A 24,599-nucleotide genomic window follows, 5' to 3' on the forward strand; every position below is an offset into this window, starting at 1 on the left:
ACCAACTTGCCAGAGCAGTACGAGAGAGTACTCCAAGTTCAGTTATGCTTAGTAGATCTAAAGAGGCCAGCCAGGGGTCTAGCATTCCCAGCAGAGCACACCTAACCAGAGCCAAAGTCACTTATTAATTTCTTGCTTTCTCTCCCAAAGGTGATTTCTGTTTTATTTCTGACCTGTGTGGCTGATCAGGACAAACCTCATTTAAGAGGTCAACTAGTTCCACAACTTTGTAACAGTTGCTCAGCAGCAGCCCAAGCATCAAGCCCTGCACAATTCAAGCTTTTCCAGGAAAGATGGGATATTTTTCTACCCACCTCTCAAAAACGCATTGCTTACAGCAGCCGCCTGCCTCACAGACAATTTCTTCTTGGGCTGTGCTGCACCCAAGGTCTGCCTTTTAGCTGTAGCACCCCCCTAAAGTTTGATCCCTCCAGCAATCCTTCATTATAAAGTCATCAAATCCAGAAGATGCCAAAGAAGGTGCAGTTGTGCTTCATGGGAAGTGGTGCAAACACCGACAACATGTAAAATCTAGTCAAATCCTACGTGGCTTGTCCTCCTTGAGAGCAGATGCTCAGCCACATCTACTTACAAACCCACCACCTGCATGAGCACTGCCTCCGCACCAGTGTTGCTACCATGTGAGACCAGCTTCCACGCACAGGGCTGTTGCCTCTGTCTGCTCAGGCTTTGGCTCCCACCAAGGCAAACCAATTAGCAAACCTTCTTAACGGGAGTATCATTTGATCAAAAGAAGTCTTCCTCCAAGAGCAACAGTCAGGTCAATGGATGGGATGAACTTCACAGGAGATGTCCTTGTAGCTGGTGTCCCCTTCAAATAGCGCTCCCTTGCACAGAGCACTACTCCCTTTACAGGTATCATGAATGACAATTTGTGATTTAATTGCAACAATTACCCCATACTGGCCGAGGTCAGGTCCACAGAACTTCACTGAAGTGAAAAATGCTCTTCCATTAAGAAAATACAAAATAAGACCCACATTCTTGCAGCAGATCTTTTCAACAACATGGGCAACTCTTCATTTTCTGTAACTGTCCCATAAAACACACCACTGAGGCATGTTAGCATTTATTTTCCAGATAAGGCAATGCAAGAAGTGACCTCTTGAAACTAGAGCTCCATTTGGCATTGGAAATGCAACAAGAACTTGGAGTATTCCTGTATTGGGATATGTAAATCTACCTATCCACATATATAAGGCTGCAACACAGATGCTCCATCTTCAGCCCCAGTAAGAACCAAAACTAGTACAGAGAATAGACATCTTTAAAGGTTCCCTGTAACGAATAAATTCTTCTTACATTCACAGGATGAGCGATTTGAGCTGTCAAAAGACTTCACAAAATTTCTTTGTGTGAAGATGCACTTTAAAGCTCAGTTTCACTGAATTGTCATCCAATGATCATATGAAGAAAAAACAGATTGACTTGGACATCTTGTCTGAGTTTGCACTGTGTACTTGTAACACCTCCAGGGTGAACTGCTCTTCCTTACAGAAGACTGTGTGGTTCCCTATCCTTAAGGGCTCATGGATCAGCCTGAAACATCTTTGGCTGATCAGGATGTGCTGTCTCTTATAATGTTACAACAACAAAATTTAACTGCCTAGTAGGATTTTGCAGGCTACTTACCACAACTCCGAAATCCCTGATGGGTGGAGCTGTCAGAAGTACCACAAACCAGCAGAACAATCCTGCAGGCTCTATTTACAAGACTGCCACTGTGAGCCCTGGGAGGGTACTAGCAATGCTGCTTCCTCCAAAGCATGCGCGCAGGCGTGTGTGTTGGTGAACACACACACGATTATTCAGCCTTCCTACTGAAGGGAACACCAGCTTCTAGCATATGATGTTCCTAAATGCCATCAAAAAAGACTACACTAGGTGGCAAAGTACTTTATGATCATTTATGGTCACCACAGGCAGCCTCAAACTGAAGTATCTACTCATCTCCAGACTGTTTGCCATCCATCAGACACAAAGCACCAGTCTTGTTTCTTACTACAGAAACAATCTAAGCACGCTGAAGCAATTAGAAAATAAAATTTAGCTGAGATTCTTTTCGTAAGCAGCCTGACCAATGCAGTGGTTTTTTTTTTCTAGTCTTCCATAAATAGTTGTGACAACTGCAGTAAAATATTCACTCGGCCGCCCTCCCATAGCCAGCCTAGTCTGTAACCACCCACCCACACCACAGATGTACTCAGAAGTTACGAATCCCTCCCTCCCTATTTACACAGCATGACAAGCTGGGATGCCACCGCTGCAGCAGCGTTAGTGCTCCAGCCCTTCCACAAGATACCACATCTGTGTCTCCTGAGCAAGGACGTACCTATGCAATGCCTAGCAAATAGGACGAGGCACTTGGATAGCACTTAGTTTCAACAGCAATGTACTTCCCGCGTTGTTCAAGCTCACTGTAGGATCAGAGCTGTCTGGCAGCAACCAAAAACTCATAATAGGAATGATTTTATTTTAATACTTAAGTCACATTTTAAGCACTGCACGTACAGGGGTAGGCTGCAAAATATTTCACACTTCCATGTTTTCTTCTTCACATATGCTTTTATCTAGCAAAATCCCACAATAGTAATGAGCAAGATCTTCACCTTCGCTTATTGCGACGCGTAACCATAACTAAGCAAAAGATGGACCTTCCCCTTACAGCTTCCAAAACTTCTTAAAGTTACCTAAACTACAGTATTTAAACATTATGTTGCTAATGTGCAAGTGCCACATTCGGATATATTCTGCTTTGGACTGTACGTTCTCACACTTTCCCCAAATTACCAAAATTGTCTCCAAAATACCACACACCTCCAACAAAAACAACACACCAGTGGGCAGATCAAGTTTTCCTGCTAAGGCTAAGTGCACTCCTTTCCCTGGTGAAGAGGAAATTAAATTTGGATCTTCTGATGTTGCATCACTTTCTGGTAAAGGTGCATTTTAACTTCTGACGTATGTCCATCATGCATTTACTACAAACACGAAATAAGAGGAATCCAGCCTCATTTACTGATAACTCCTCTTTTAAGTGAGATTACAGCCAGCTTCTACCTTCTTAAACCTCTTCCTGGTCAGTCCAACTAGTCTCTATTCAAATTTTAAGCTATGAGTCCTCCTTACTATTTTTTCCCCTCAAATTCAGTCAAACTGACTGTTGTCCAGTCCTTGCCCTGTGCCTTAGTCTGAACCCCCTGAAGAGCCCTCCAAACCTTAATTCGTAAAGGGAAAAGGTTCTCCTATTTAAACTTATGCAGCAGCAGCTGGCAGGCCTGGGTCAGATACATGAAAATTTAACAACAGAAGCTCCACAAGACAACCGGTGTCTACCAGCAAGGCAGGGAGCAGAAGTGACACCCCTCTGCGGTACAGTCTTGAGCATCCTCCTGCACTGCATCTCTTCTAGGGCAGGAGATGGCTGAAACAGCACACATTTCTCAGTTGCTCTTCTACTTCCCTCTGCCCTTCCCTGGACCCCCTCAACCAATCCTGTATATCCTATATCCTTTCCCGATAAAATACTAGAAGCCTTTTTTACTCCCCAGAGTTGTTAGACTCGTGCCCTTTCATATCAGCCTGTCCACCAACTTGAGAGACTGTGCATTAGACAATAGCGGAGAAAAGACCTAAATGGGGTAGAGCTGTTCCTCACATAACATTATACAGAATAACATTTTATAACCTCGTTTTCCCTCACTGTCAGAGAGGGATGGAAAAACTCTCTCCTTCCTCCTTCCCGCTCCACCTTCTGTTTGTTTGTTTGTTTTATAAATGAACACCAGCGGGACAGAAAGATTATTTGCTAAAAAGACGACTCTGGGAACTTAAAACCGATCTTCAGCCTTTAAATATATTGTCTGTCAGTACACTGCCCATAAGGTCCTAGTATAGAGGGCCCCATCGTTCACTCCCTAAGCAGGGAACATCCCTGTTTGTCTTGGCTCAGCCTCCTGAAGCACTGCGTCACTAACTGGAAACAGGCGGGTTTGCACAGAGCTTCCAAGAAGAGGCTCGGGGGAGCGATACAACACAGGCACCCCCGCCTCGAACCAAGCCAGGGAGAAACAGGGGACGCTCAAGGAATCAGATGTTTGCTGGATCCCCGGCTAAACTGACTTGCAGTGTGTTCTGGGAAAGGTGGTACGGTTTTGTCTGTAGTTTTACAGGCTGCGGCTTAGGTGTCTCCGTGGATTGCAAGTGGGACTGCTGAGAGCCGCAGTTAGGACTCTGAAAGTGCCGGTTACATTAATTGCGCCCTTGTACTTTACAGAAATCCTTGACAATCTGTTTAGAGACAAGAAGGAAACCATGATGGCTACCTCCTCCCTACTGCTACAAGACACTGCACCAAGCTGTATGTAACCTCAGAGCTAGTTCTACGCCAGGCCCCTCTCCCCTCCAAAGTTGCGAGGAAGAGATCAGCACTTGTATGGATACAACTTGTCATGGGAAAAACCCACTCCAGTCTGAGATGTTCCAAATATCTCTGCTTAATGCAAGAGCTCAGAAGCAAAGCATCACACTGACACAATTTAGATAGTCACTGTGCTACCTTAAAGCTCACAGACACTGCAGCATCTGCTGGTGACTAAGCTTTTGAAAGAGGCGTTTCCCAGCACCAGTCCCGCACAGCCATTTCTCTTTGGTACATATTGCAGACCACTGAAGTCACAGCCCGGTCTGCGCACAACTCGTTAACACTTCCTTACCCCATTTGCCTCCAGGTTTCTTCACACTCCTACTTGGTCCAGATTTTCTTTGGTATCTGCTTACTCGCTTTGGATCATCTCCCGGGCCAGGCCTTTGACTTACATTCCTCCCCTGTTGCTAGACTAAACTGACAGAGCGCAGCCTGCCTGGCTCAAACACCAGACCTCGTCAGAGATCTGTGCAGAAGTGTGAATTGAGATTTTTGGGACACCTGCCTGAAAGTGCCTTAAAAGGGCTCAATTAAGAGAGGACATGTAATTGAAGAAAGTCCCCTCCAAGCCATTATAGCAGTACTCTGAAAAGTCAGGGTCTTTTAAAAAAAAAAATTAATCCCTGTTCTTCGGGACAGGGACGGGGGGTGTTAACAAAAGGTCTACATCTCATTTCTGCTTTTATTTCCACATTTTATATTCTGTGTCTTGGCCACAACCCAAGTGTCCAACTTCCCAGAAGCTGCTTCAGGGGTGAGGGCAGAACTGGAACAGCAGAACTGCCCCTCCACATGGTTTCTATACAGGCACACCTCGTCCAAGCAGAGAGCTGCTCCTAATCTATCTATCAGAGGCTGAAGATCAGGCCAACCGCACGCTGCAGTGCCTACTGTCGTGAGGAGCTCAGCACCACTACATGCGTCAAGCAGAAATGAGATAAGGCACCTTTGCAAAGACAAACCTGCTGCGAGTCAATCACAGGAGCAGGCTAAGCACACATCCAGGCTCCAGGCAGCCAGAGCAGTTCAGGGCGTTGCATGTCTTGCACTATTGCTCCACTGCCGCAGGTTATCTTTCCGCAGCAGAATGGCAAAGGCAGCCACGGGAGCACTCCTCTTCTCCACAAATTAACTAGTGCTTAAGGATCAGGGTTGTTCATCTATTCTGTCCTCAGACAGGGGGGAGAGGTGACTCGCAGCAGCACACGTAGCCTCAGCCTCTCCTGCTAGACCCAGCAGCACCTGACCAGCCTGACAGGATAATCAAGCTGAGGAGCTTCATTCCCAGCCTGACCTGTTGTCGGTGCTTCTCCAGGAGGCACCCGATGCTGGTCAGGAGGGGGCCACTTCATGAGCACAGCAGCTCCCCCCGACCTCAACACACCACAGGCAGGCTGGGAGCTTTACACCAAAAGGAGAAGCAACACTGCTTTAGAGAAGCTGGGCACTCTCCCAGCGATTGCTGCGTTTCCAACACAGGTTTTACAGATTTTTCAAGCCACATCTGCTGTCCACGCTATACTTGAATAAAATATTTTTCCTGCTAGCACATTCCAAAGAAAAACCAAAACAACACTACCACTAGAGAAGGTTATGCCATACCATGGAAGCAGTTTAAGTTCTGTTTGCCAGCTACCTAAATACAGAGCATGTCAAGAAAGAAACATTATTCACCCTTTCCAAACATCCTGGGTGCCCTTCTCCTCCTATCTCAACTTGCCAGAATTAAGCATGAAACCTATAAAGTATGGGGAGGCTGACCCTGCATCACATACAAACTACCAGGCTTCTTAAAACGCCACAAAAGTTCTGGATAGATATTACTAAGGTAAGGCCTGCCACAGGCAAAGGCTTTTAAGCTTCCTTCAGCTGGTGGTGTAGAAAAGCATAGGCTTGTAGTATCGTGGCAAAAGAGGCAGACGACAATCTTCCACTGTTAAAAACTGGGGTAAAACTTGGTACCGTTTGTACAACTGGGATCCTATGAGCCACCACCTTCCACTAGCTCTACCTTTAAAATGAAAGCTAGAAACTTTCCTTTTTTGTCTGGGTTTTCATCACACCTCCTCACATGTCCAGTCTATTGGTTTTTCCTCATACCTCGTCTTAACTGCTTTGCTTTCTTCCTTTCCTCTGCCGGGGCTGGACAAACTGCCACCAATCAGGTCTGGTTTAGCCAGTCTGTCCCAAACAGAGGTACAGCGAACACAAGGCCATCTTTGGTACTCGACTCCAAGGGGGAACGTATATAAAAGTGGACTTGTATTTTGGGACTAATGCTTTTTTCTACCAGAAATCTTACCCTTTCCCACCTGCCTTGTGCGCTGCCCCCTTTTATATGTGCCAAGAGGTGTCACAGTAAACATGGGCAGTTCAAACTAGCTTGAAGAGATTAAAGCATTTATTTAAACTTCACTGAAATCAATGGTTTAGAAGAATGACCAAATGCTGTGATGGTGAAGTTCCTGCTGACTGGAAAATAGAAAAAATAACCCCTGTATTTAAAAAGGGAAAAATGGAAGACCCTGGGAATTACAGGACAGTCAGTGTCACCTCTGTTCACAGCAAGATCATGGAGCAGATCCCCCTGGAGAATATGTTAGGGCATGTGGAAAATAAGGAGGTGACTAGTGACAGCCAACATGGCATCACCAAGGGCAAATCCTGCCTGACAAATTTGGTGGCCTTATACGAAGGGTTTACAGCGATGGTGGATAAGGGAAAAGCAACCGACATCAACTACCTGGACTTGTGCAAGGCTTTTGACAGGGTCCCACATGACATCCTTGCTCTAAACTGGAGAGACATGGATTTGATTGATGGACCACTTGGTGGATCAGGAATTGGCTGAATGGTCACACCCAAAGAGTCATGGTCAACAGCTTGATGTCTGAGTGGAGACCAGTGACAAGAGGTGTTCCTCAAGGATCGGTACTAGGACCAGTGCTGTTTAACATCTTTGTCAGCCACATGGACAGAGGGATTGAGTGCACTCTCAGCAAGCTTGCCAACAACACCAAGCTGTGGGGTGCAGTGGACACGCTCGATGGAAGGGAGGCCATCCAGAGGGACCTTGACAGGCCGGAGAGGTGGGCCCATGCAAACCTCATGAAGTTCAACAAGGCCAAGTGCAAGGTCCTGCATCTGGGTCGAGGCAATCCCAAGCACAGATACAGGCTAGGAGATGAGTGGATCAGGAGCAGCTCTGCAGAGAAGGACTTGGGGGTGCTGGTGGGTGAAGAGCTGAACATGAGCCAGCAAGGTGCGCTCACAGCTCAGAAAGCAAATTGCATCCTGGGCTGCATCAAGAGAAGCGCGGCCAGCGGGTCAAGGGAGGTGATTCTGCCCCTCTGCTCCACTCTGGTGAGACCCCACCTGTAGTGCTGCATCCAGCTCTGGGGCCCCCAGCACAAGACAGACATGGACCTGCTTGAGTGGGTCCAGAAGAGGGCCATGAAGATGATCATAGGGCTGGGGCACCTCCCCTACGAGGACAGGCTGAGAGAGTTGGGGTTGTTCAGCCTGGAGAACAGAAGGCTTCAGGGAGACCTTATAGCAGCCTTCCAGTGCTTAAAGGGGGCCTGCAGGGAAGGTGGGGAGGGACTCCTGATCAGGGAGGGTAGCGATGGGATGAGGGGTAATGGTTGCAAACTGAAAGAGGGGAGATTTAGATTAGACATTAGGAAGAAATTCTTCACTGTGAGGGTGGTGAGGCACTGGCACAGGTTGCCCAGAGCAGCTGTGGCTGCCCCCTCCCCGGCAGTGTCCAAGGCCAGGTTGGATGGGGCTCTGAGCAACCTGGTCTAGTGGAAGGTGTCCCTGCCCATGGCAGGGGGGTTGGAACTAGATGATCTTTAAGGTCCCTTCCAACCCAAACCATTCTATGATTGTATGCATTTGGACAGATTAAAGGAGTCACACAGGGTGCTGCTCTATTTTCGGCCTTGCAGTATCCAGAAAGTCAACAGGACCAACAATAAAGTTTTACAGCATTTAAAACTAGAAAGGACTATGAAACCTTCCTAATCTGACCCTTCCACATGTCCCTATCCACTATGTTTCCCTGAGGTACTCTTTCATAGGGTCTGATAATTTGTGTTCTGTTGAAATATAACTGCGAGAAAACAACACAGGTGTGCTGCAAAGACTGAGAAATCAACATTTTTCTCCAACTCAAGTATATTTTTAGCCTCTTTTTTTTTTTATTACGGTTTCCAATTCTTCCATATCCTTTTTCAGAAGTTGAACTTCAGGAATTGGACGCTGCGTAGTAGCACTGGTTTCACCAACACTGTATAGTGACGTTAAATAGATAAATCATTTTGAAAAACATGGATTTATTTTTAAATCTTTTTCCTTCAGAATCACCCTAGCAGAGCACATGGAGTTGCTTGTCCTCTGAACTCTAGATCCATTTTCCAAGTCCTGATATCCAACATGGATTCACCTGACCCATAGATACATTCACAGTTTTTGTTCCTAGACACATAACTTGCTTCTGGATCATGGACAAAAATCTAGAGAAGGCTCCTGTCTGGTACTTTTGCAAAGAAAAAAGAAATCTGTCCTCTGACACCAATTGTCCATTAGCAACTACTTCGACTCAACCCTTTAATTTAACATATTTTGTGGTACATTTTTTGAATCAATACAATGAAATAAATATCCAATTACTTGCAAAATGTCTCCATTTACTTTCAATTTTTTTTTTAATCTCAAAGAATTAAATCAGAATGAAAAGACTGTCTGCTTGTCATAAAACCCTACCTACCAGGGTTAAATCATATCTTCCACTCTGTAACTATGGAATCCTAAAAGAGTTTTTCTGTATTTTTAAGTATGGTACCAAGATCTCCAGTGCATACTTTTCATTTCCTTCCCTTTACTCTTTCTTAATTTAATGATTTCAGACATTTCCTCATGATGTCATGACCCAACAAAAATCAGCGTCAACACGCCAAACTTCTCCTACTTTTCAGCCTATCTGTTAGTTCCAGTTTAAAATTAGTAACTAATTTCCAGTTACCCAGGTTTGTCGGTTCCAGGAAGTTTTGCAACCTGGTTACTGACAATGGTTAATTTTCATACTACACCACACAAAATAAAAAAGTCCTCTTTCCACCCTTACACTTGCCAACATTGTCTTTTCTCCTTGGACATTCTTAGCTGATAATCATCACCTCCTCTCTACTTCACACAGATTATTATTTTCTCTTTTCTAACCTGGAAGTATTACTTGGGGCAAAAAGATAAAAATGTATTTCCAAAGGACATTAGCAGTTTAAAAAAGGAATAGCATAATGGTAGCTTAAGATTCATAATCCCCTTCACAGTAATGATAATTTTATTCCAAGCACAAAGCTCTGAAGGGATCTTGCTGCGAGTACATATTCATTATCTGTGTGTTATGAGAACCACAGCTGAAGCCAAAGTTTTTACAGACTCTCTATTCTGGTATTGATACCGAAAACTACATTAAATACATCATACGAAACTGAGAAAGAAGCTTCAATAATATTAGTGTGAGCTTAACATAAACTGTTCTGATCACATCACTTCCACATCCTCTTCCAAACACCTGTCAAAGCAATACGCATTTAATGTTTTTAATCTTTCCTCATAAACCAGCTACTTCAACCACCTACTTTTCCTGTTGTTCTTTGAATTCTCCCAAATTAGCCTCTCTTTCAAATACCCAGGTGTCAAGGATTGAAAACCCTACGGCCAAACTGTAGCGTACCGACACCTATAAGCCTCAGGTTTCCATGCATCTCCCCCACCTGTACTTTTCAACACCTTAACCACCGCTATGGCAGAGGCACAGTTAATTGGCCATCCATAGTGATAACCCTGGCTCCTTTGATATATGGACTTTACAGCTTTCTGCATGGAGTAGCTGCTTCAGTTGTCTCCTCCCTTGGCCCTCAGCAATGCAAGTTTCTGCAGATTCTCATTTCTTGCCTCTATTTCCAACCTCTTTTTTTTTCCCCCTCAAATACCTGCAAATTTCAAACAAAATCAAAGGATGTCAGAGGTTCCTTGTAGCTTCATCCCAGCTACCATACCACATAATGTCCCTCTTAAACACTGAAGCCATATCTTAAAACCAAGTAGTTTTTTTCGTCCCAAACTTATCCTGCCAGAAAGCTGTTCCAAGCAAGGTACTGACGAGAGGGTTGTCTGTATGCCTGTCTTCCAGATCTTTTTCATTAAAGCTGAAAAAGATGTTCTGGATATGAAATGCCTTTAATTTCAATTTTTTAGAGAAGAAATCAAGACATTTACTGCACAGTTTTCAAGGTCAATACTGCCTTTTTTTTGTTTGTTTTGATCTTGCAGACATGCATGTAGTTGAGAAAAAACAGCAATATAAATTAAGTCCATCTTTCCCCCATGGTTTTGTAACATATTTCTAACAACCCAACAAACAAGCAACAGCAATAGGGAAATATTCCCAAGTCCCAGAGCAGACTCCCTGCTGTGCCTTCACTGCAGAGAAAGAACCTAGTCGATAGAAACTCAGCTGAAATTTTGCTCTGAATTAGTACAGTCAAACGAGAAGCCACAAGTCACCCTGGGCAAGTACAAAAGTACGACTTTTCTCTCTCTTTTAGTCCTTCTTGTAAGCAACAGCATCCACTGAAAGCCACGAGGAGCAAACCAGCCAAACAGACAGAACACCAAAAGCACCGAGGCACGAGGCGGAGACAAGGTTCGCATTCAGAAAGCTCGCGCCTTAAAAATAGTGCTAAAGCTCATGTCTGCCAGGCTTGCTTCTTCAGGGAGTCACGCCTGAGCGGTGCCTTCCAGCTGCGGGCAGGGCAAGCCAGCCGGGCACCCGGGGGGCAGGGCTGCGGCACAGGGGCCCTCGCACATCTGGAACCCTCCTGCAGCCGCCAGCTCTTGCCCTCCCCGGCTCGCTGGAAAGCGGTTGTCATCGATATGGTAACCGTGGGCAGGAGCCTCCCAGGGAGTCTCTGCTTCGGCTCCTTCAGGGGTGCTGGGAGGGAAGGGGGCAGGCAGACACGCACGCATGAGCCTGCAGAGGCAAGGGGGGAAATGCTTTCCGATGAGAGGGAGGGCAGATGGCCCACAGCCAGCCAAAACGGACATCCCTAGAGAGCCCTCGGTCCCCACACTTCACCAGGGAGCGCGGGAGGCAGACAGAGCCATATGTAGGCAGGGTCAGTTTGGTTTTCCTTTCTTCTTTTTTAAAACAACCCACAAACCTCTATAGTTTATGCCCGTTCTCTGAAAAACACAGCTTACCGGCCTGCCCCAGACACCACACCGAGTCCCAACCCTGAGGCACGCACACAGCTGTGCAGGGGTGGGGGGGGGCGGGCGGCGGAGAGGAGGAGGGGAAGGGAGCTGCGGCACTGAGGAGCTCGAGCAAGACATACCATCAGCGGTGATGACTAGGCCAGTCACACTCGTGATGAGAAAGACAGATGTTTTGCAGAAAGTCAGCCGCTGCCTCATATGAGGAGGTATGAAAGCGGACAGCTTAGAAATAATATTTTCCTCAGTCTTCAGCCTCTGCCAGCCAGGACAGATTCAAGAAAGCCAGGTATCTGGCTGCACGAAATAATGACCTTCTCAGTCTTGGTTCCTCCTGAAGATCTCATCCTGTCCTTAATATCACAAGCCTTTCCCAAAAGGCAACATCCACATCACTGTTTTTCTGCAAGAAAAGCTGGAGGAGCAGATCAGCTCTTTACTGCTGCTGAGTTTTGGTTCTACACATACTCACACAAATCTCTGCTGTGGGTACCTGAAGATCCATAAATGAGAACACACGTTTTCAGATAACCCACACAAAATCAAAACATTGCAAGTATATTACCGAAGCTGACAGAAGAACCTATAGGAGACGGGAATAAAGCAGCCCTGGGATAAGCTTCCCCTTGTGCACAGAATTTGCTGCAGGACTGCAGGGGTGAAGGAACAGAGACCTGCTTGGTATTCAGGGCTTGGGTTATTTTTGTTGTTGTTGTTGGCTGTTTTTCAGGTTTAAGGTCTCCAAAACCTCCTCTAAGCTAGTCACATGAGCTACTATACAGGGTGGTCTCTTCCAACACCTATAGTTTCAGGGTTAGCCACAAAAAGGTAGTAGCCAATCCTTATAGATACAAGGTTGTATAAAGACAAGCAGCCTTGAAACAAATGGTGTAAGCTCTTAAATGGTCATATCATACGACAGAGGAGCAAGTAGGTAAAGGTGCCCAAAATTTTATCAGGAAAAACAAAATTAGGTGTGCAAACAAACCACAAGTCCAACATACCACTCTGCACATTATGTGTGCTGCACAGAAGGAACACTTACGCCCACAAACAACCATTTGTTCAGGATGGCTGGAACTCAGTTCAGTTTTCGTTCTCCCCATTTCAGTAAATCCAAACCAGAACTGCAAAAAGCGCCAAAAGCATTGCTTCTGTGAAGCAGTAGTTGCCAGAAACAATAGCTTCCTAACAAAAATAAGCAAAACCAAGTTGCCTCAATCAGTAGTTTAACAGGGACATGAAAAACTCAGGGATTAGGCTACTGCCTAGCAATGCCATATCTAAACCTGAGCAAGGCAGTACCTTGGGTCCAGCACTGCTGTGGAAGGAATCACAGTGCAGCTCCAGCTGGAAGGGGGCTCAGGTGGTCTCTAGCCCAGCCTCCTGCCCAAGCAGGGTCAGCACTAAGCTCAGACCAAGTTACTCAGGGCTTTATCCAGTCAGGTCTTAAAAACTGCCAAGGAAGAAGACTGTGCAGTCTTTCTGGGCAGCCTGCTCCAGTTCTCAGCTATCCTCTCAGTGAAGCCATTTTTCCTTACCAGTCTGAACCTCTCTCACTTCAGTTCTTGTCCATTTCCTCCCATCCTCCTGTCATGGGGTGGTGTGAAGAGCCTGGCTCTTTTTCCACTCTTTTCTACAGACCTCCAGATCACAGCATTCAAACTTTAGAGAAGGAAAATTAAACAGGATACTCCAAATCTCAGCAACTTAAAGATGCTTTTCTTGCTTCACAAGCCACATTTGACAGCTTAAAAGCATTTTGCCACAGCTGAAGACCCTGCTTTCATTCAAAATCAGGGGCAGCACTCAACAGCTTCGGTGCAGAACAAGGGCAAGTGACCCTCTCCCTCTCTACTGAAGATTAGCCCATCTCATACAAGGGAGCACACACCTTACTGCCACAGACAACCTTAACTCCAGCAAGAGCTGGAAGATGAGTGCTCCAGGGTGTCTCCAAGCAGCCAGAGCTTGTCCTGGCAGAACTGCTGGAGAGGAGCGAGCCCAGCATGTACAGCTCCAGCTAAGCCACTGAAGTGTATCAGCAATATTGCTCTTTGAACCTACACTACAGGGGAGAAGCTTCCACCAACAAAAACTCACTTCCCTCCTGCCTCTCTGCTCAGGACACATCAGACTTTGTAAGGAAGGAGGCCTGAAGCTCCCTAGGGTCCCTGCCCAAAGCTCCTTAAGAGGTTATCAGAACAGCCTGGTCTCTATTTCTCACGTCATATGACTAACAGATTGCATGAAAAGACAAAGACAGCCCCAGCGTGGCTGCAGGGGAATGTTCTTCCTCGGCAGACAGGAAAGAGATGAAGTGGGTGTCACATTTTTCCATTAGATTTTTGCTTGTCACCACAGCAGAGACGGATCACATACAGAAGATTGAAAGCTGTTTAGTAGCAGATGGCAAAAAAAAAAAAGGCGAGTGGTTTCCAAGACACAGTGAAGGCACAGAGAGGTCAGTGACACTATTAAGCTACACATTTGGATGGATGGCAGCTATGGGGACAGCTCTAGTAATTCAGGTCTATCCCATTTAACCAGCCTTTCCTTATTTGCTCACATTGCCTTCTCCGCTTCCCAGCTTGCCCTCATGAGAGGGACCACTCTTTATTTGATAAAGCATAAAGCATTTATATTCTTCCTGCACACATTTAACACTGATATAACTCAGTTCAGTGACTCTCTTTTCTGCAGTCACAAGCCACATTTGACAGCTCACTGACAGAGAGAATGACAGTCCTTGCTATGAAGAGCTCAGCATCTCAGACTGGAGATAGCGGACACAATGCCCACCTCTGCTACACCTTATTAAACCTCACCATTTTTGACCTGTCTTCTTTACTGCCTATTACTCGCTTAAGCAAGGTGAAAGGGTAACTCATTTGCCACTAAAAATGTGGCCCTAAGCCAAGCTTATTTTTCGCACAGTTTGTGCCACTTTTATACAAGACAAACAATTTAGCATCCAAGACAGCCTCCACTTTTTACCAACACTCACGGAGGGATAGTGGTACCATCATCCGAATCCAACATCAGTGCTTCATTGAACATCAGGTCTGTCCATTTCGCTGCTACATATCTACGCCCTTCCCAAACAACATTTTTTTCCTATTGATCCTTGAACAACTGCCTCCTCCAGGCAATCCCCTTTCTTTCCAGTGACATTCAAGTACTAGTCCACTGCTACCAAATAAATACACACATACCAGGATTACACCTAAGCACAACCCATAAAGCTACCCAGACTATTCCCACTGCACATTCCTTTAGCCCAAAATGCAGTTCCACCACCCCTTCCCCAGGCAAATATTCCTACCTGCCCCTTCTGTCAGCACCAGTACATGGGCTACCACAGGGTAAGCTGTGTCATGGAACTCATACCCCTGAAAGTTAATTTCTTGCCAGAAAGTAATTTTACAACTGGATGAGCTCCCAAGCAGCTGCCACAACAGCCTGCGGTTACATCCAGGTGCAGAACCGCACTGTCAGGTCTTGTCACCCAGAAAAAACACAGCCAAAGGGCATCCAGATAGCACCAATTTCTCATCTCCATGATTCAGACAGAGATGAATAGGGAACAACAGCAGAAATGAACATGCCCTCCTTGAAAAACCAGATGTGGAGCTCTACTGAGAGACAGCCCCTCAGGGACCAACACAGAACCCATCTCCCTTGGAAAAAGGAAAGCTGTTCTCAGGAATCAGAGAAGTTAAAGGGAAGACTTCGTAAGCTCAGGGTAGACAGCCAACACAGCCTATGAAAAATGCCACCGAGCTAGGTTAGTCACCCTATCTGGCTGGCTACCAATAATTGCTGACGTCTCACCCACAAAACGATCCTTCTCCAAAAGGGTGAGAAGCAGCCCAAGACAGAGGAAACAGATGATGGCTGTTTAAACCAAGTATTACCAAGTGGCTAGAAAAGACCTTTTGGGAATGCAGAGAGGCAGGAATACTGACAGCACTAAGGACAGCAGGGCCTGATAACCGGTATCTGCATACAGCACAAAAAAGCAGCGCCTATCTGCAAGGGAAAAAGCCAGCAAGATAACCTGCCCAGTCAGAGACAGAGGGCTACTTTCAAAGGACCATCTCTTCACTTCCAAAGCAACCACCAAGTATCTCGGAGGTACCTTGGTAGCTGAGGCACCAAGAGAAAAGGAGCCCACAGTGACACAGACCCCACAGCTCTCTGGAAGGATGAGCAGCTAGCAAGATGCAGCACGAGCTAGGTGCCTCCATCCTTACTCAGCCCTGGGTAGGCCTGCAGCCCCTGCCCGAGCAGGGCCGTGGGAGCCACGTTGCTGACAAGGTGTTAGCGCAGGAGGCAGACACCCCACTGCTCCTGCAGTAAGAAAGCTGACCACATCCACTCTAGCTTAGCTCTGCAAAAAAGCCTATTAAGGGAAGCTTACAAGCCCCCTGACCCCAGGGGCACTGTGCGAGCGCACGGTACTGCTGAGCACAGTGGCCCCTAAGGCACTGAAGCGATTTTATTCTGCAGCAGCTACATCCCTCTCACATCTGTCAGACAAAGTGGCTTGGACATAACAGCTCGGACATAAAGTGGCTTTGCCAGGTGGTGGTGTAGGTAACAGCCACTCTGCAAGAAGCAGAGACAAGCTAAGAGACAGTCAGAACTGGTGATACATTGGTCAAAGGCCTCTTTGCTTTATTTTTACATTTATTTTTACTTGTCACAGCTGGCATGAAGATGATCTGATCTCACACTGTACAAGCAAAAGCATGAAGGCAGACTTGCAGAGGAGGAAATATAAGGCACAAATGAACTACTGCAGCTGAAGTCAGTGCATCAGAGAGCAAGAGGGACACCAAAAAAAAAAAATCTAATCCAACTGCACATCCCCACCTGGAAGCTGCAGCTAGTCAGGCAGGCCTCCCCCACAGACACAGATGATCCTAGAAAGTGAGACTCCTTTAATAAAAACATGGTCACATCCCACCACCACCCCCCAGTATAGTGGAAACTTACTTAACCCCCAGCTATGAAAGACCCCAAAGAAGGGACTCTCACAGTGCAAAGATAGACATGCAAAAAGCACAAGTTCTCCCCATCCCCATAGAGAAGTTCAACAACTCCAGACACAGGAAAACCTTGTCTGGTAACACTGTGAATTAAATTCCTTTACCCCAGCTATCGTGCATGACCTGCTCCACGCTTAATGACTGGCTTTCCAAAGTAAGGGAACATTTACACGGGACAGTGCAGATAAGTCTCATCTATCGGGAAAAATAAAGAAATAGTATTTTTGTACATTAAATGCTGGCTCATTCTTATGTACCATGCTTCAAAGTCAGTCCCAGGACAGACTAACATTTTTTCCAGCTCCCGTCCTCACTGCAGATCAAGCACTGCACTATACAGTTACAGCCAGGCCAAAGGAAAGCAGCCAGCAACTCAATACCCTTATTTTCCTCCCTGGCAGTGTTCAAGGCCAGGTTGGATGGGGCTTTGAGCACCCTGGTCTAGTGGGACATGTCCCTGCCCATGGCAGGGGGTTTGGAACTAGATGATCTTTAAGGTCCCTTCCAACCCAAACCATTCTATGGTTTTATGATTTTTTTCTAATTTTAACTGTCAGAAAATGGTAGGGTAAAGTTTCAGAGTATCCCGCTTGTGTTTATCTCAGCTTTTAGAGAAAACTGTAGATCATTTAGACCCATTATGTGTACCTGACATGGCCCTTGGCAAACAGAAATGGTTTTCTTATTTAAATTTGGGACAAAAACAAGGCAGGGGGAAATAGCTTTCAGTGCAATTCACTGAATACAACTAGTTCTGCTGTTCAGCAGTTGTGATCCTGAGGTTTTTTTTTCTTCTTGATATGGAAAATGGTTCTCAAAATTTAACTCTAAAGCTTTGTACAAAGTCTGTATAGAACTATTTTAAAATCTCGCTTTCACATTTACCCTCTTTAGTGAAGAATTTTGGCAAAATCCTTGAAAGTACTGACTTTACAAATATTTCACCTAAAGTTATCTGCCTGGTTCTTTGTATGCAGGTGTATAGAGAACAAATGAGAGATTTCAGCTTTCTTGTTAATGGGCAACAGGCCAAACCCCACTTTCAAATAAATGAAGTACCTTCCCTCTGCCCCCAAATTAAAAAAAAAAAAAAAAAAAAAAGACTCAAACTATATTGACACCAGATTTTACAGGGAGCTATATGCAGCCACCACAAAATGAAATACAGCCAGCTCCACATCCATACATGCTGTGGTAACCACAACTTTTAATTAAATACACACAGATTGGGAAAACAAAAAAAAAAAAATTCAAGCCCTGTCATCTATTTAAATTAACTATTGCCACTGCTGTAGTCCAAAAACTAGAGGCAATCCCTAGCAGCTGGTTCAGAGGCAGCATTTCTGCAGAAGTCATCAGAACACAAAGTAACAGCGATCATCGTTTTTGTGGCAGAGGAAATGAGTCACGGCAAGCTCCCGGTGAGGTTCAGAGGCTTCTAACGGGCAATTTTTATCTGAGGAAAGATGGCTGGCTCAGAGCTTCCCCTGCTCGTCTTGACAATCACAACCCTGAACTCTGGCATCACTGGAGGCTAAAATTCAGGGGTGGATCGCTTGGTTTTGCTCTTGCAGGGAGACAGTAGTTTGGTAGCCGAGGCCTGGGACGCCCCCTCCGCTCATGCCGATCTACGGTGCACGCATATTCCAGGGCTGAGCTGCCCACAGCATCACCAGCAACATGGCAACAGGCTGGCTGAGCTCAAACACCGCTCAGGCAATGGCATCAGCGATGTGATATTCGAGGTATCTCTATTTTTTCATGTGAGCTTCAAGTTCAATAGCCAGGCCCTTTAAAGAATAAGCAATTCGGGCTACTTAGCATTTGAAGTATCTTCTAGTTAATGACTCATCATCAAGATACCCAGGACATGACAACTGGGAATTCAGACCTAAATATTTAAGCCAGCCACTGCCCCCACGTACCTGCAGGGCAGGTGCAGCTCTACAGTTGCCATGCCAAGATCACAATCATACTTACATTCAGCTGCATTTTGCTACTGTCTGGAAGCAGCAGCCAGCAGCTAATGTGTTAAAGTAACCATGAATATGGGGAGGGAGGAGGGAGAGACTGCCTCCTCGTTATTAAATAAGGACTGTTCAAATGTCAAAGGCTCATAAGAACCATCTGCCTTTCATCTCCCATCCAGCAAGTGGACAGGTAGTTGGCATTTCACAGCATGTTTGTCAACAGACTTATCCATCTGCATCAGATCTGGCACTTGTCACTGAAGATGCCATCCCAGCTGGGCCGCATACAACCATGGATCACCTCCAACAGAGACCCACAACCACAAGCAGAGCTCTCCCACTTCAAGCCCGCCTGCACGTTAGGGGAAGTAACAGCAGTGGCACAAAGGTGAAGAGTTTGCAAACTGGCCGTGCTTCTGCTCCCTTTGGGTAGCGGCTGGCTTTGTGCTTCCTCTCTGCTCGACTGCCAGGAAAAAGAAAAAGCATATAATAGGAATAACAACAATACCTTGCACAACACCAGTATAGGGTATTACCGACCCACAACCATAACAAGCTACAGGGATATAAAGATTATATATGCAGACACATCACACGTGCCATGAACACACCTCTGGGAAAACTTTCAGCCTTTTCTCAGATGGGAAACCAAGCCACTCTGGAAAAACAACCGCTATAAAGCTATCTGGCATTCAGGTGATGACTATAAACTGTGAAGACTTTAATGAGCCACCTCAAGGACTGCTGCCTGCCAACGCCAGAGCTGAGCTCCTTGAGGTCCCACTTTCTCCCAGCACAGCCAATGATATCACGATAGCACCAGCAGAGTCAGGGAACCGCTCCTCACACTGCTTCAGGCGCTGGTGAAATCATCAGCTGTTAAAAAGAAATGTAAAGCCCCAGGAGGCTGGATTTCAGCCCTGGTAATTAAGCCAGGCTGGAACAGTTTAAAATAGAGGTCAAGTTTTTAAGTGTATGCATACTTTCACACTTGTCTACTAGTTTCCAATCAACCAGACCCACAAACAGCCTTTGTGGTGGTAAAAAGGTTAAAATGTAACTTGAAAAATACACAAGAGGCAGCTGCCACAAAATTCCCAGCCTTGCCTGTCTGCACACATGGGTCTGCACACATGGGTCCGACTGCCAAAGGACCCTCTTCTTGCTCGTGAGCTCTCCCCTCAGTCATAGTCACCTTCTCCCTCCTCCCCCTCGCCTGTCCAGCTCACGCTCCTAGGGCTTCGTGACTCTCCCAGGCACCTCTCCTAAGCCCACTCAAAAGTTTCCTTGAACGCAGACTTGCACATCCAGCTACGAGACACTTCAGGAGTGTGCAGAGACCAGAAGATGCCTTAAGGCATGTGTTCCTCAGCCATGAGGATGACAGCACAGGGCACCCATGCAGACAGAGCATAGTAGGGTCTCCTCATCACCTCAGTCTTTTCAGAAACACCCTGCACTAAGTTTACAAACACAGCAGAACCAGCTGGGTCAAACCAGTCCTCCCAGATGGAAAGCATAAGCCACGAGAAGAACAGATGTTTCATCCGGAGGGTTGCTTTGTTTGTTTTGGTTTTTAAAATGATTCTATGAAGTTTTGGGCAGAGGTAATGGAGAACTGTTGTTTCATGATATCAAACACAGTATTTTCTTCCATGCAGCAGGATGCACTTTGTAAGAGAAAAAGTTCAACAGACAGAAATATGTACTCTTCCCCCCCCACCCCAAGAATGACAATTTCAGAGAATTTCTCTTTTTTTCCTCTGAATATCCTAATAGCTCGCTACACCTACTTTATCCACAGCATTTAGTTGCTTTTATTTTTTTTACTGATAGCTTCTTTCAGAAGAATTCCAAAAACAACCAAAAGATAAGTTGATTTCACACTTATTTGCCCCTAAAGCAGTCTTAAAACTCCTAAAAAACTGATCAAACAAGATGACCACACAAATAAATCAAAGTTAGACAGTCACTCCCAACAGAGGGGGGCAACAGCCCAAGTTTTTGCAGATCCAGCTATGCACTGCCTCTTGCAAAACACATGCCATCATAGCATTTGAAGCTTAAAATCCCCAAAATAAAACCTGAAAAGAGCAGAGGAAAAAGCAGCACATTTCCGTCCACCAGCCAGCCACGATGTTTTGTTTGTCAAGCTACACTTAAAACCAAGTCCCTCGCTCCTTGAAATCGGGCAGAACACACACATATCCATGTCACTGCAGCTGCAAGTTCTAGCCCAAGTGCAAGATCTCCTTCAGGGCACTAATTGGAAAAAAAAAAAAAAAAAAAAAAAAAAAAGAGAATGCTAAATAAGAAAACAAAAGTTAAGAATGGCAACTCCATTCTCCTCACCAAGGATCCAAACAAAGCAGGAGGAAGTATCCCAGCACAACTGTAAAAATCTGAGCGGGAGCACTTTCCAAAGAGCCTCTCATTTCATTCACAACTTTCCTCTTGCTAAAGAAAAAACGCAAGCAGAGAGCTGTTTGAAGGAAGAGCTTTCCATCGTTAAATGTTCCTGCTGGCTCTTTAAAAAATCCAACCCACCAGAACAGAGGATTGCTTTTCCCCGGATCTACCAGAAGATACACATTGCGCAAGAATTTTCAAAGACAAAGAAGCCAAACAATGTTTAAAGACAGTCACGCGTGCAGCGGGCTCGCTTCCTGCTGAAACGAGGTTTGGAGCTTGCGACGGACGCGATCCCGGATCACTAAGGCCACCAGGTAACCGCAGAGAACAAATAAAGATTTTCCTTGTTGGCCTTTCAAGACTAGCAGCAAGATCCCCGCGCAGCGCCAGCACGCTGCCTCACCGCACATCACACTGGGGGACCACCACAAGAAGAGGCTGGTCGCTCTCTGTGGGGGGACTGTATTTGCACATCACTCTGTTCGGTGCAAGAAAGAAACGCAGAGCGGGCGCCAGCACCCGCCGAGCACCTTTCCTCAGGCACTCTGCCACGTGCTAGTCACCACCACCACCACGTTACACCGCGTCTCCATTCAAGCACGTGCTCAACAACTGCACCAAGCTTGACAGCCTTGTGCTTTGCACAGACGGTGGGCTTGAGGGAGTCTTCTGTGCACACTGTCCTGAAGCGCTCCAGCTCACGTCCACTTGGGATTTGCACCTACAGAACTTTTTAACGTTCAAAGAACCATTAGGATGGAAGAGACCTGTAAGATGATCAAGTCCAACCGCCAGCCCAACACCCCCATGCCCATTAAACCATGTCCCGAAGCGCTACATCAACATGTTTTTTGAACAGCTCCAGGGATGGCAACTCCCTGGGCAAAGTTGCATCTCTGCGCTTGTAAAAAGCCTCTGAGTTCACAGAGAAACAACAGAGCAGAGATAACACGATGCACTTCCTTGGGAGTGCCCTAACCTACGCATTTTCCACAAGCAAAAACATGGGAAGTCCAGAAAAAAAAAAAACCAAAACCATCCAAACAAAGCAAAAACCCCAAACAGATTAAAAGTTCATGCGCTGGCCCTCAAAGCCACTCAAGCAAGGATTTCATCAGCGTCTTTAAAAAAAAACCCTCACAGCATGCCCTACGGGGAAGTTAAACTTTGCCGACACTGGCACGACGGCCGGGCTCCGAGCGCCGGGGAGGGAGAGCCTCTCGGTCCCCTACGTCCCGGGACAACCCGGCCCTTCTGTCACTTCCTTCCTGCGCTGGGGGACACCGGGGAGCGGGACGGCGCCGGGGGAGGCTCGCTCTGGAGGAGGAGTGGCGGCCAACGACTCTTGACGGGACCCCCGGGAAAAGCTGGCAGCGCTGAAGGGGGACGCGGGAGCCCCGGCCAGGAGAAGGGCTGCCGGCGCTGGGGGGGGGGGGGGGGCGGCAAGGCCCAGGCTGGGCTCCCGGCCCGCGCAGGGGGGACGAGGGGCGGCGGGCGGAGCGAGGGGTGCGAGACCCCTGACTGCCCGGAGCCGCCATGGGGAGGACGTTGTGACAGCCCGGCGCAGACGGGGCGAGACACGACCCCTACGCCCGCCGGGGGGCACCTCGCACCCCCGGGAGGAGCGGGCCCGGTGACGGGGGAGTCCCGGGTAGAGGCGGCGGGCGAGCACCTGTTGGGCAAAGGCCTACGGCCGCGGCGCCTCTACCCGCCTAGCGCAGACCCCCGCCCCAAGGGGAGGCCGAGGGCTCCCGGCACAACCCCTGCCGCGGCCCCCCTAAAACGCGGCCGCCCGCGGGGGGGTGTGTTCTCCGCCATCCCGCCCCCCGCCCTCCCGGCGGCTCCGGCCGGGCAGCGCCCCGAGGAGCCCCCTCACGGCTGCACCCCCGCCGCTCCTCACCGTGTGGGACAGCAGGGTGTCGGGGTCGGCGGGCTCGCACAGCTCGCTCAGCTTGCGGTCCCAGTGCAGCAGCGGCGGCTGCTCCCCGCCGCTCTCGCACACCTCCATGGCGGCCGTAAGCAACGGGGCACCCCCGCCGACCGATCCACCGCCCCCCTGCCTGCCTCCTGACCACCCGCGGCGGCCGGCTCACGCCGCGCCGCCCGCTCCCATGGGCCGCGGAGCCGCTCGCTCGCCCGCCCTCCGCTGCCGGGGCCGGTGCCGCGCTGAGGCCACGTCCCCGCCGCCACCGGGAGTATTCGGGCGCCGGGGCGGGCGGGTCACCCTCGCCAGCTGCGCGCCTCGCCCCCCCCCGCCCCGCGTCCGCGCCCCACCCCCGCGTGGCCACGCCCCCGCCGCCGTGGTAGCCAATCAGAGGCGAGGAGTGGGGCGGGCCGGCGGGCCGCGCCCCAATCGGCGCTCGGCCCCCGCAGGCTCCAGCTGTGGAATGTAGGCGTGGGCTTCCCCGGCGCGTCACGGCGGGAGGATGGGGGAGGGAGACCACCCCACACGTGACCAATGGAGCGCCGGGAGCGACGGGCGCGCCAGCCAACGCGGCAGCGACAAGACTGCAGCCGCCGCGCGCCGCCGCGCCCCTCCCCAACGAGTGTGTGAGGGCGGGGGCCGCGGGCCGGGGCGGGCAGCCGGGGTTCGGCCGGGGGCGCAGCGGCGCCTGCCGGCCCTGGGAGCTGCGCGCCGAGGGGCCGCCTGGCCGGACGGCACCGCCAACCCCGGGGGGACCCCGTTTGGCTGGGTCCTGCAGCGCCCCCGCCCCGGTCATGGCGCCGGGTGGAGGCAGACGGAGGGGTTCCCTGCCCGCGGGAGGGAGCGGAGGCGCCGGTGGGAGGCGGGCGAGGCCGGCCCTGCCGCAGGCACAAGGAGATCGTCGAGGGGAGGGGGCCGGGGCAGCCCCCAGCCCCCCGCAGCGTCGAGCACTCTCGTGATCCCCTTCCCCGCGTGCTAACCCACCAGCAGTACAAGTAATCCCAGTCCATGGGCAATCCTGGTGGTTTAAGACTTGATTTCACCCCAAGCAGAGACGACGCTGACCTTTCATCGCTCTTTACAAACGAAAGGTGCCAAATCTTTGCAATTGAAGAAACTGGCCGTTCTTCAGCGCTTTGTTTCGGCTCCCGGACCTCCATCAAGGCATTTCGGTGTGGGTCAGTTCAACGCCCACTGGTATCTCCATGCTGCGTTGCGTCTCTTCTAGACCTCCCGTTTAGACTTCACCTCTTCCAGCAGGGCACGTCCCTTGGGTTCACTCACAGGGCAGACGCTTGCGATTCAGTCCTCGCTAAGGAGAGCCTCGACTAGCCCTCCGAGGAAAACAAAGTCATGAGGACTTCCTGGCACCCCTCAGGCACAGCAGCGACAAAAATAACAGTGACTTTGTTGGAGTTGTCTCTTCAAGAATTATTAATATTGTTTTTGTTTGATTAAAAAATAATAATTAAAGTGGAACAAAAGCTATGTTGTTTGGTGAAGAATAATGA

General features: G+C 48.2%; 1 protein-coding gene across 1 annotated transcript in view; it reads right to left on the reverse strand.

The window, feature by feature from the left end:
* Positions 1 to 23,172, reverse strand: part of CREB3L2 (cAMP responsive element binding protein 3 like 2) — a 78,540-nt gene extending 55,368 nt beyond the window's left edge. Inside the window, exon 1 of the mRNA XM_086467832.1 lies at positions 23,065 to 23,172. Coding sequence (XP_086323958.1) covers positions 23,065 to 23,172 — 108 coding nt within the window. The remainder of the gene's footprint in view (positions 1 to 23,064) is intronic.
* Between the last annotated feature and the right edge of the window lie 1,427 nt (positions 23,173 to 24,599).

Source organism: Leptosomus discolor, chromosome 1 (genome assembly GCF_034619465.1).
Source record: "Leptosomus discolor isolate bLepDis1 chromosome 1, bLepDis1.hap2, whole genome shotgun sequence".
Taxonomy (NCBI): Eukaryota; Metazoa; Chordata; class Aves; order Leptosomiformes; family Leptosomidae; genus Leptosomus; species Leptosomus discolor.